Source organism: Dendrobates tinctorius, unplaced genomic scaffold (genome assembly GCF_039654945.1).
Source record: "Dendrobates tinctorius isolate UK_male_01 unplaced genomic scaffold, ASM3965494v1 ptg000084l, whole genome shotgun sequence".
Classification (NCBI taxonomy): domain Eukaryota; kingdom Metazoa; phylum Chordata; class Amphibia; order Anura; family Dendrobatidae; genus Dendrobates; species Dendrobates tinctorius.
In genome coordinates, this window is record NW_027361752.1 from 43,845,525 (window position 1) to 43,857,618 (window position 12,094).

The window sequence follows — 12,094 nt, forward strand, 5'->3', positions numbered from 1 at the left end:
CCTGCCTTCGGATGAGTCTGAGACCTATGCCTCTGATGGGCACAAGGTGGTGGATTGGAAGGCTCAGAGGGGAGGGGGCCCTAGGGAGGGGGGGGTAATGTTAGGCGTCTGGTTTCTGCGTCTGCTCTGCAGGAATCTAGAGCCTTACATTCTGCGGTCTCCTGCTGTCTATCTACTGCAGAGAGGATTACTTTGCAGCAGACAGCTCCAGAGACTAAGTTCCTCTGTGCTCCTACTGGGCATGCTCATGAGGCGATCTCCCATTGGAGATCGGGACTCATGTGCCCAGGTCCTGCTCCAGATCTCATTGGTCCATCTCGGAGATCTGGAAGGTCCCGCACGGCTATAAAAAGCGTGCATGACCGTTCGGCCATGCGCTAGTATAGACTTTTCAAGCTAAATATGTGAATGGTGACGGATGTATGACTCTGGTGACTGACTCATTTGAAACCCCTTCCCTCTGATATTACGCATGTGGATAGGGAATTAGTGCAGCAGTCAGCGCCAGTCAGTGGCAAACCTTAGGCCACTGTGCACTCCGCACCTCTACTCTAGCGTCCGACATTGCGCCTGCCTCTTAGCTTTGTCGAACAGCGGCCATGCCCTACGCCGCGCTGCAGTTGCAGCCCTCCTTGGCGTCCGCAGTAGCGACGCCGCACACACGGTAGGTCTAGACGGACGCAGCTCCTCTGCCTTGGGTCCTGCTCCTGTGACCAGATACCGTGTGTGCATTTCCCAGTGGTCTGTGACAGTAACAGGCTCAGCGTTTTTGTATGTTTATGTTGCAACGCCTCTGTGTGTGAACAGAGCCTGCTTTGTGCACTTCGGGTGAAGTCTAACCCATGCGCATTATACCGCCATATTGCGTGTCTGTCATTACCTAGCAACGGTGTAACATCTACTGCACGGTGGACCCTGAGCGGCGAACGCACTTTATTATTTATTTTTATTTAGTGCGTTCCGCCATTCCTAACACATAGTGAGGTAAGGGACTCTGGCATCCCCACCATCAGGGGAAATCTGTGGGACAGGAATTGCCTAGGGTTCCCCCCAACTCGAGGAATAAGTAGGAGCCCATTGTCCCTCCAAATCCTACGGCAATACCGTGACAGGGGCTTACCATAGTAAAGATCAAACAGCCTGATAGAATAGTCTGGGGTTTCCCTGTCCATGCTGTTTTCAGGAATATTTAATGAATTCTGCACCCCGAGAAGAATGATTACAGCTCATAGGCCTTAATGGAAAATCTGTAACAGGGCCCACTTACCATATATTCCATATATTATACTGGAGGCTTCTTATGTGACAAAGGTGGCTTTAAGAACTTCATGAACCAGGGTACAGGATCACCTGCTATCTTTGGATATGCCTTTGCTCACGGTTGCTCTGCAAAGGAGAGTCCTACACATGTTCCCACCCCTGAGCAGAAAATGGAAAAGATCTAATCAGGGCTGGCCCTCTCACCTCCTTGACACTATAGCAGCTGTATGTGCGGCCTCTGTGGTACAGACATGCCTGTTGGATGATGAATCCTGTGTGATGTAATAAACGCCAGCTCTCCCAGAACATAAAGGAGGTTCCCCCAAAAAGGAGGACCTCCCAGACCGTCAGAAAAGCTAGCAAATCTCCCGGGTAGAGTCAAAGTCTGCCAAACCCTCCTGGAAATCAGCACTTCTAGACGGTTTGTTTATATGACGCTAGGGTGCTTTGTGTGATGACAGAGCCTAGGAATCCCCACATAAATCTGGGGGGCATGGAGAGCGTGTGGAAGCGGTGTCATTCGAAAAGGAGGCCATAATCATTAAAACATTATGGAAAGATTACTTTATGGACTGCCATTCCTTTACTTATAGGTAGAGGTAAAGAGGTGCTTGGGATGCAACAGCGCAGAAGAGGAGTACACAGCACTAACTTAACCAAGGATTATTTATTACTGTAACACAATTTGAATGATTCAGATACAAAATTAAACGAGGATAGCAGGTTAACAGACTGCAATAAGATATTTTACAATTTAAACATAAGACACCTCTTGTGACAGTAATGTAAGGGGGCAGTGATGGAGGCATCACTGCTGCTGGGAGCACAGTAATGTAAGGGGGGAGTGATGGAGGCATCACTGCTGCTGGGAGCACAGTAATGTAAGGGGGGAGTGATGGAGATGTCACTGCTGCTGGGAGCACAGTACATCCACAGTAATGTAAGGGGGGAGTGATGGAGATGTCACTGCTGCTGGGAGCACAGTACATCCACAGTAATGTAAGGGGGGAGTGATGGAGATGTCACTGCTGCTGGGAGCACAGTACATCCACAGTAATGAAAGGGGGGGGGAGTGATGGAGGCGTCACTGCTGCTGGGAGCACAGTAATGTAAGGGGGGAGTGATGGAGGCATCACTGCTGCTGGGAGCACAGTAATGTAAGGGGGGAGTGATGGAGATGTCACTGCTGCTGGGAGCACAGTACATCCACAGTAATGTAAGGGGGGAGTGATGGAGATGTCACTGCTGCTGGGAGCACAGTACATCCACAGTAATGTAAGGGGGGAGTGATGGAGATGTCACTGCTGCTGGGAGCACAGTACATCCACAGTAATGAAAGGGGGGGGGAGTGATGGAGGCGTCACTGCTGCTGGGAGCACAGTAATGTAAGGGGGGAGTGATGGAGGCATCACTGCTGCTGGGAGCACAGTAATGTAAGGGGGGAGTGATGGAGATGTCACTGCTGCTGGGAGCACAGTACATCCACAGTAATGTAAGGGGGGAGTGATGGAGATGTCACTGCTGCTGGGAGCACAGTACATCCACAGTAATGTAAGGGGGGAGTGATGGAGATGTCACTGCTGCTGGGAGCACAGTACATCCACAGTAACAAAAGGGGGGGGGGAGTGATGGAGGTGTCACTGCTGCTGGGAGCACAGTACATCCACAGTAATGTAAGCGGGGAGTGATGGAGGCGTCACTGCTGCTGGGAGCACAGTACATCCACAGTAATGTAAGTGGGGAGTGATGGAGGCATCACTGCTGCTGGGAGCACAATACATCCACATCTGTGTGTAGGTTACTAAGCAAAATCCTGCTGACAGGTTCTCTTTAAGAGGAATTGATGATTTCTTTTACTGTAAACAGGAAATTCTCTCTTGATATATGTGCATATATCTAAAATGATTTCGGTGGAATGGACCATGGATAAAATTGGGAGAAAGCAAAAAGGTCAATTATGTCATCAATAAAGGTCAAACATGACTGTGATGTATGAGAACATGAAAATGAGATGCAGAACTAAAATGTCCTGCTGATTTACTAGATTGACTGCCAGTTTCAGGAAATATCATTAGCCATCTGGCCACTAAGGGCGCTCTTCTTTAATTGTGTGTTCCTGGGTGATACTATAGTCTCAATATACCAAGGCACCATGAAGATGGATAATTGTCTTCACACCCATATTACAGCCATTTTCCAGATATGACTTTTGCACGGTTTGCAGGAAGATTATCTATGGCTCCTTTGCAGCATATAGTCTGTTTGACCAACAGTCCAGATTTTGCTGCTACAATCCAGTGAAATGAACCTCAGGGGTGGAGTTTAAACAAACCCCTCATAAAAGTTCAGGGTTTTGGGAGTGCTCCCAGTCGTTTTTGAGCCATTTACATGTTGATCTGCCAGCGTTGCACTTAAAATGCCTTATGTGAAAGCCTCAAAAATTCCTGACACAGATGCTCTTAAGTGCCTGGTACCAGGGTTGTAACTATTGGAGGTGCACAGGTTGACGTTATACTTGGATCCCGGTACCTGAGGAAGCCCAATAGTCTCATCTTATAGTTGGAGGTCTCAGTAACAAAATTAATATTGGCATCCAGGATCTTCAGATAGTCACAATCTTGACAATTGGTTGCTGAGACAACTGCAGTCTGGCAATGCCAGCGCTCTGTTCATTGGTGTAAACTTAAGCTTTTGGGCAGCTCCAATGGGGCCCCCAATTATTCAAGTGTTTAATAATAATGGTCTTTTCATATGTGCCAAATGGGCTTTTTTGGAACACCTGGGCTCCAGGGCCTGAGGACAATTGCAACCCCTGCACTTATAGTTACGCTTATTAATATGCTCTCTTATCTCCTCTTTTTGGTCTTTCATGTCCAGGAATCTTTTTGGAGGAACTTTTCATGGCAGGGAACATTACTGAAATCTCCTGCTGTCATCATATTGATGGGATTGTTGACAGCTTCCATGAGCTGTGATCTGTGCGACCATCCGGTGCTTCTAATGCCTCCAACTTCATCTCATCATATAATATCTTATTACGGGTCGTCTGTAAGATTCATATAAAACCTATAACAAAAATATTATGGCCATCAGACACAACGCCATGTGAGGGCAACATATGACAGAGAACATAATACAGTACAGAGCTGTAGGAACACATTGTCAGTCACCATAGTAGGTCCTACACGAGGTTCTCCTTAAATGTCCAAAGGGGAATTAGATCTCCCCATTACATTATAACTGTATAATGCCCGCTGTACCCATCTCCCGCCTGTACTACCTGATCTCCATCTATGGGCCATAAACCAACATCTTATTATACACGCACTTTCGTTTCCAGAGATATGACTGACAGAGTACTGGTGATCGGTGGTGGAGAGACCGAGGAAAGTCTGTGCTGGGCTGTGGCACAATCTTCTCATGTAAAGCAGGTTCTATATGCATCGGGGACTGAAGGAATGGCCGACAGCGGGAAGATATGTAAATCAGGTAAATGGACGCTGGTCTTCAGTATGAGGAAGCCCTAGAGGGGTGCAATAGATCCCCCCAGATTGAAGATGATATATGTTGTCATTATAGGATATGTACATGTGTATACATATATACAGGCGCCTGTCTGAATCCTGTTCATTTAGACACTGTTCTTATGTTCAGGTTTTAAATACATTAGATAGGGACTGCTCCAATAAGGGTTACCTTGATGAGGTGGAGTGGCTTGGTATACACTTTTTTGCAAAATAACGTATCGACTAAATACCCTGTATTTATTGTCATCTTTTTACCAGCACTTGCTGATTACTGTCATATTTTTTTACTGCAGGGTATTTTTTGCACATTAGTCATTCTGTGTTCTCTTTTTGGTTTTCAGTCAGTGGGTGGTGTGAACACTGTCCGACCGACTTGTTCACATTTGTGCATGTCACGTGTTTTTAATATATACAGGCATGTATAATGTGGGGTGTATATACACACGTGGTCAAAATTGTTGGTACCCCTCGTTTAATGACAGAAAAACCCACAATGGTCACAGAAATAACTTGAATCTGACAAAAGTAATAATAAATAAATCTATGAAAATGAACAAATGAAAATCAGACATTGCATTTCAACCATGTGGGGTTTAATTTAACAGAGGATATTCCACGCAGAGAGACAAGGAGATAGGGTTGAATTAAGGAGGGAATTTGGAACTTGGGAAAAACAGGTGACCGTAAATAAGGCAAAGATTTCAGGGGTATTAGACTTATCAGTCCGATGAGGTCTAAAGTTAGATTCCTGGATGCAGACGGTGGCGCGTAAGGGGTCCAGTGTAGTCCTGTCGAAGATGGCGTCCTGGATCCTGGTGACGGCGGGTTTTCCTTGTGATCCCGACGGGGTCTTGGCAGCGACGGTGAATCCTCGTTTGTCCTGACGGGGGTCCTGGATCCAGGAGACAAAGCAGAGGTACAGTCACAGTCTCTAACAGTGTCAGAGTATGAAGTTACTAGACAGATGCAAGCAGGTGTATCAGGATACAGTTCACGGCGGGTCACCTGGCTTTCCGGTTTCAGCACGTGCGCGTCTATGTCCTAACAGAGAACTTTGTCACTCACGGTCTCCGGTGTCAGCGTACACTTTGCTGGTCTCTGTCTGCAGTCTCTGGGTGAGGGTCTGAGGCCCTGAAGGCTTGGGCCTGCTCCATCCCGATGCACGAAGGTTGGAGCCCTGACTATATCCTCCTGCACGCTGCACGTTCCCGCCAAGTCTGACTGGTTTCCCGCGCACTGCGGCTTTTTTAGCTTAGCCGCGCCCCATAACCTTGTGTGCAGAGGTTAGTCCGGGGCCTTAAGCTTTACCCCGTGCAACATGGGTGACAGCCCCGACAGTTCCAGATCCATCACGGAAAAGGTGCGCCCGATCCAGTCCTTCTCCTTACACTTCCACAGAATTTCTTTTGTCAGATTCAAGTTATTTCTGTGACCATTGTGGGTTTTTCTGTCATTAAACGAGGGGTACCAACAATTTTGACCACGTGTTTAGAGTGTTGACATTAGCAGTATAGATACAGTCATAGCCAAAAGTGTTGGCACCCTTGAAATTGTTCCAGAAAGTGAAGTACTGTAATTTTTGCCAGAAAATTATTGCAATTACACATGTTTTGTTATGCACATGTATATTTCTTTTGTGTGTATTGGAACACCACAAAAAATATTTTAAAAAAAATAGCAAATTGAACATAATTTCACACAAAACTCCAATAATGGGCCTGACAAAATTGTTAGCAGTTTTCCAAATTTGTGGATAAACAATGTTGTTCAGGCATGTGATGCTCATTCACCTGTGGATAGTAACAGGTGTGGACAATATGAAAATCACACCTGAAACCAGATAAAAAGGGGAGAAGTTGACGCAATCTTTGCATTGTGTGTCTGTGTGTGCCACATTAAGCATGGAGAACAGAAAGAGAAGAGAACTGTCTGAGAACTTGAGAACCAAAATTGTTGAAAAATATCAACAATCTCAAGGATACAAGTCCATCTCCAGAGATCTTGATGCTCTTTTGCCCATGGTTCACAACATAATCAGGAAGTTTACAACCCATGGATCTGTATCTAATCTTCCTGGACATGGACGACAGAGAAAAATGGATGAAAGTCCGGATGGTGGATAAGCAGCCCCAATCAAGTTCCGAAGAAATTCAAGCTCTCCTGCAGGCTCATGGTCAGCGCAAACTATCTGTTGACATTTGAATGAAATGAAACGCTATGGCAGGAGACCCAGGAGGACCCCACTGCTGACACAGACACACAAAAAAGCTAGACTGTAATTTGCCAATATGTATGTGAGTAATCCAAAATCCTTAAGGGAAAGCATCCTCTGGACAGATGAGATCAAGATAGAGCTTTTTGAGAGCAATAGGGATAGGGGAAAATATGTGTAAGTGGGTTAAGAGCTGGCTCAGGGATAGGAAACAAAGGGTGATTATTAATGGAGCACACTCGGACTGGGTCACAGTTAGCAGTGGGGTACCACAGGGGTCAGTATTGGGCCCACTTCTTTTTATCATATTTATTAATGACCTTGTAGGGGGCATAGAGAGTAGAATTTCAATATTTGCAGGTGACACTAAACTCTGCAGGGTAATCAATACAGAGGAGGACAATTTTATATTACTGGAGGATTTATGTAAACTAGAAGCTTGGGCTGATAAATGGCAAATGAGCTTTAATGGGGATAAATGTAAGGTCATGCACGAACAAGATGTATAATTATGTGCTTAATTGTAAAACACTGGGCAAAGCTGTCACTGAAAAAGACCTGGGTGTATGGGTGGACGACAAACTCACATTTAGTGGCCAGTGTCAGGCAGCTGCTGCAAAGGCAAATAAAATAATGGGATGCATTAAAAGAGGCATAGATGCTCATGAGGAGAACATAATTTTACCTCTATACAAGTCACTAGTGCGACCACACTTAGAATACTGTGTACAGTTCTGGTCTCCGGTGTATAAGAAAGACATAGCTGAACTGGAGCGGGTGCAGAGAAGAGCGACCAAGGTTATTAGGGAACTAGGGGGTCTGCAATACCAAGACAGGTTATTACACTTGGTGCTATTTAGTTTGGAAAAAGCAAAGGCTTAGGGGTGATCTTATTACAATGTATAAATATATGCGGGGACAATACAAAGACCTTTCTACTGATCTTTTTACTCTTAGACCTGTGACGGCGACAAGGGGGCATCCTCTACGTCTGGAGGAAAGAAAGTTTAAGCATACTCACAGACGCGGATTCTTTACTGTAAGAGCAGTGAGACTATGGAACTCTGTGCCATATGATGTAATGAGCGATTCACTACAAAAATTTAAGAAGGGCCTGGATGCCTTTCTTGAAAAGTATAATGTGGCGCACCTGAGGGTTCAGTCGCCACAGCGGTACTGCATCTCATCCAGAGGTGTGGTATTCCGCTCTCAGGTAAGGAGGGGGGCACTACCCAGAACCCAGACACTTGCATCCAACACCAGACCTCTCCAGGCCAGGGAGGAACTAGGTAGAGGGTGTGGGTGGAGGAAGGAACTAAGTGCAGGAGACTAGAAGTCAGAGTGACAGTTTCCATTGAGGTGTTGCCTTGGAAACAAGAGAGAGCAGACAAGTGGAGCAGAGCAGACATGAGAGACAGAAGCTCCAGACAAGAGAGAGAAGGGGTCCTAGGGGCACTACTGAGGTATCCAGGCCAACCATAGTTGGGTGGAGGGACCAGGTTGCAGTAGGGGACCGACCCCAGAATAGTGGAGGAACTAAGGACTCAGCTAGCTAATCGGAGGTTGCGGTATCTGCATGTGCTGCAGCCACATCCAACACATTCGCTGAAAAGGCAGCCGGATAGGATCAAGGGGACCTAGAGCATGCCACCCAACAAGGGCTGCTGGCTTGAGACACTGTGTGTGAAGGCGCAGGGCAGGAGAGGTGGGAGCCAGCGTACTGTATTTAGACGGCCAGGAAAGGAACATCTGAAGGGGTTTCTGACACAGTGTACCCCAAGTTACCTGAGAGCTGGCTGGACCACTGACCCGGAGGACACAGCACCCTAGCTGGGGATTGTAACTGGAAGAACTGTGAGTAAAAGTATGAAGACTGCACTCCACTGTGTCCTCTGACTCATTTACAGCGTCACCTGCCTTGCGCCATAACTACTACAACCACCATCATCTCTAACACCTATAACTGCCCTGGGGCTTAGCTCTACCCTTGGGTTTGCCTCCTAGGTCATGGATCTTCCAGCAGGACAATGACCCCAAACATACTTCGAAAAGCACCCAGGAAAGGATGGAAACAAAGCACTGGAGAGTTCTGAAGTGGCGAGCAATGAGTTTGGATCTAAATCCCATTAAACACCAGTGGAAAGATCTTAAAATTGCTGTTGGGAGAGAGCATCTTCAAATATGAGAGACCTGGAACAGTTTCCAAAATGTCAGTAGAGAGGAGCAAGAAGCTTATTTGATGGTTATACGAAGCGATTGCAGTTATTTATTACAAAGGGTGTGCAATCAAATATTAAGTTGAGGGTACCAATAATTTTGTCTAGCTCATTTTTGGAGTTTTGTGTGAAATTATGTCCAATTTGGCTTTTTTTTTCCTCTGTTTTTTTTTTGTTTTTTTTTTTCAATACACACAAAAGAAATAAAAATGTATATAACAAAATGTGTAATGCAATAATTTTCTCGGGGAAATACTTCACTTTCTGAAACAATTTCAAGGGTACCAACACTTTTGACCATTACTGTAAATTTTGGTGATATGGGGTGTAACGTGTATAAATATATATAGTGATTATATGTATGTACATGTATATAATATATATATGGTGATGATATGGGGTGTGTACATGTAATTACATGTTGATGACCGTCTTCATGTCTCGTGTGTCATGTCCCACAGCGGTGATAACCAGTAACCCAGCAATCCTAAAGCAGTTCTGTCAGGAGCACAACATCAGCCTGGTTATTATCAGTTCTGTGTCTCTTCTCATTGCCGGTGAGTATTACTATTCCTGTACATTATATATCAGAGAGTTTCTTTTTGAGCCACAGTTGTCCTTCATGAGCCTCAAGCATCAGCCATAACTTTAAAACCACCCTGTAAGCATCGTTCCTATTCTGCTGTGTTCCGGACTTTGCCCTTACTGTTGCCCTTAAGCCTGGCTTCATTCGGCCATACTGGTTCCTGTGACATCACCGCCTGTTGGTCCCGCCCGCCGGGTTTAAATAGCTTTCCTGGACATGACTACCTTGCTTGTATATCTCGTCCTGTACCTGATCTGCTAGCTGGGAGTTGCACGCTGTGCTACCTCCTTCCTTCCTGCTGAATCCACCTGGATTACCTGCTGCCTACTGCCGCCGCCTGGACCCTCTGACGGTGTCTGCCTGAAGGCTCCTTCCAGCTCTGCCTCCACCGCTCACCGCTCCTACAGCACTCACGGTATGCGCTGAAGATCTTGACTGCTGTGTGCGTTTCACCTGAGAGACTTATCCCTGCTACCTTTATACATCCAGTACCAATTACCTGGTGACTTTCTCTGCCACAGCACTGTGCCCGAAGATTCCCCTCCCGCAAGGGAGAGGGCTAAGTGACTGTCCTTGCCTGCATTCTTAAGACTGTGTCTGCTTACATCTACATAGTGCTGGTGTACAACTTGCTATCTACTGGACTGAGTTCTGCTGCTGTTACCACTGCTGTCATTGTCTGGCTCCGCCAGCACCTGTGCTGTTCTGTGCTGCTTGTTTAATACAAACTACTTTCACGTATACCTGTGTCTGTGACTCTATCATCTAGCCACTGTCTTCATAGAAACCTACTATACATCATTACACACCCTCTTAATATTGTATAGCATGGACTCCACACGATCTCCGCAGGTTCCTGTGGTACCTGCAAGGACATCAGCCGCAGATCCTCTTAGTCTTGTAAGTTTGTGAGAAGGGACCTTCAAGGATTGGGCTTGTTTCCTCCACACCCCACAGATGCTCCTTCCATGAACAGTTTAATCAATTTCATCCCACCATCAACTTAACACTCAACTACTCCAGCACTGAGATTAACTTTTTGGACACCACCATTAAACTAAAAAAACAATGAAATAGAGACATCCCTGTATCAGAAGCCAGTCGACCGTCCGACATGCCTTAAATGGGACAGTTTCCATCCAAAACACATAAAGAACTCTATTATCTATAGCCAAGCCATCAGATACAATCGTATATGTTCCAACCCCATGGATAGAGACAAACACTTTGGTCGCCTCAAAAAGACCTTTTTGAATTGGGGCTACCATCCAAGAACTATTGAAAACCAAATTACAAGAGCCACCAGAATTTCAAGGAATCACCTGCTACATTACAAAGCTAAAGAAGAAAATAACCGGGTGCCTCTAGTAGTCACCTACAACCCAAATCTGGAGGTGCTAAGGGGAGCTGCACGGAAATTACAACCTTTACTACAAAAAGATGCCCGATTACAACCCATTTTTCCAGACCCCCCACTACTGTGCTTTAGGCAGCCCCCCAATCTAAGAAGCATCATTGTCAGAAGCTCCCTGTCCTCTCCAACAGTTGGAGGAACCTTTCCTTGCAACCAGAAAAAATGTAAAACCTGTCCATACATAACGACCACGGACAAGATAAAGATCTCCAACTCACATCAGGACTACAAGATCCCAGGTACTTTCAGCTGCATCACATCTAATGTGGTGTATCTAATCATTTGTGCTAAATGTCCAACTGGAGGTCTGTATGTGGGGGAGACCAGGCAAAAACTGAGAACAAGGATGAATTCTCATCGTCACACAATAAGAGAAAAAAGAATGGATCTACCTGTGGCAAAACATTTTTGTATGCCTGATCATAACAACACCATGGATATGAAGTTACTGGTATTGAAAGTAACTTCACATCTCAGAGAGAGAAGAGTTTGTGAGTACAAGTTCATGATGACCTTTGACACTCTCAGTGCAGGAATGAATGTGTCGCATGGATTTATGTCTTTTTACATCAATTAAGGAATTTTCTCCTAAGACCTTGTGGGGGCATCACAACACATTAGGAGACCCCAATCAGAGAACAATAAAACATCCAGACTCCTTATCTATGAACTGCTCCAATATTTATGTTTCTCCCACTCCCATAATGATAATTCTGCTTCACGTCACTTGTCTTAACTATTGCATTTTTTCTGTGCTGTGCGTGCATAAATATGTGACTCCTCAGATTTTGTATTAGTCAGTGCCTGATGAAGAGACCTGAGTAGTCTCGAAAGCTTGCAATGTGTTACCATCTTTTCAGTTAGCCATTAAAAGGTATC

General features: G+C 45.5%; 1 protein-coding gene across 1 annotated transcript in view; it reads left to right on the forward strand.

Annotated features, from left to right (window-relative positions):
- The first annotated feature begins 2,941 nt into the window (after positions 1 to 2,941).
- Positions 2,942 to 12,094, forward strand: part of LOC141097506 (trifunctional purine biosynthetic protein adenosine-3-like) — a 31,886-nt gene continuing 22,733 nt past the window's right edge. The window contains exons 1-2 of the mRNA XM_073584730.1: positions 2,942 to 4,749; positions 9,677 to 9,772. Of these exons, the coding sequence (XP_073440831.1) occupies positions 4,554 to 4,749; positions 9,677 to 9,772 (292 nt within the window). The 5' untranslated portion in view covers positions 2,942 to 4,553. The remainder of the gene's footprint in view (positions 4,750 to 9,676; positions 9,773 to 12,094) is intronic.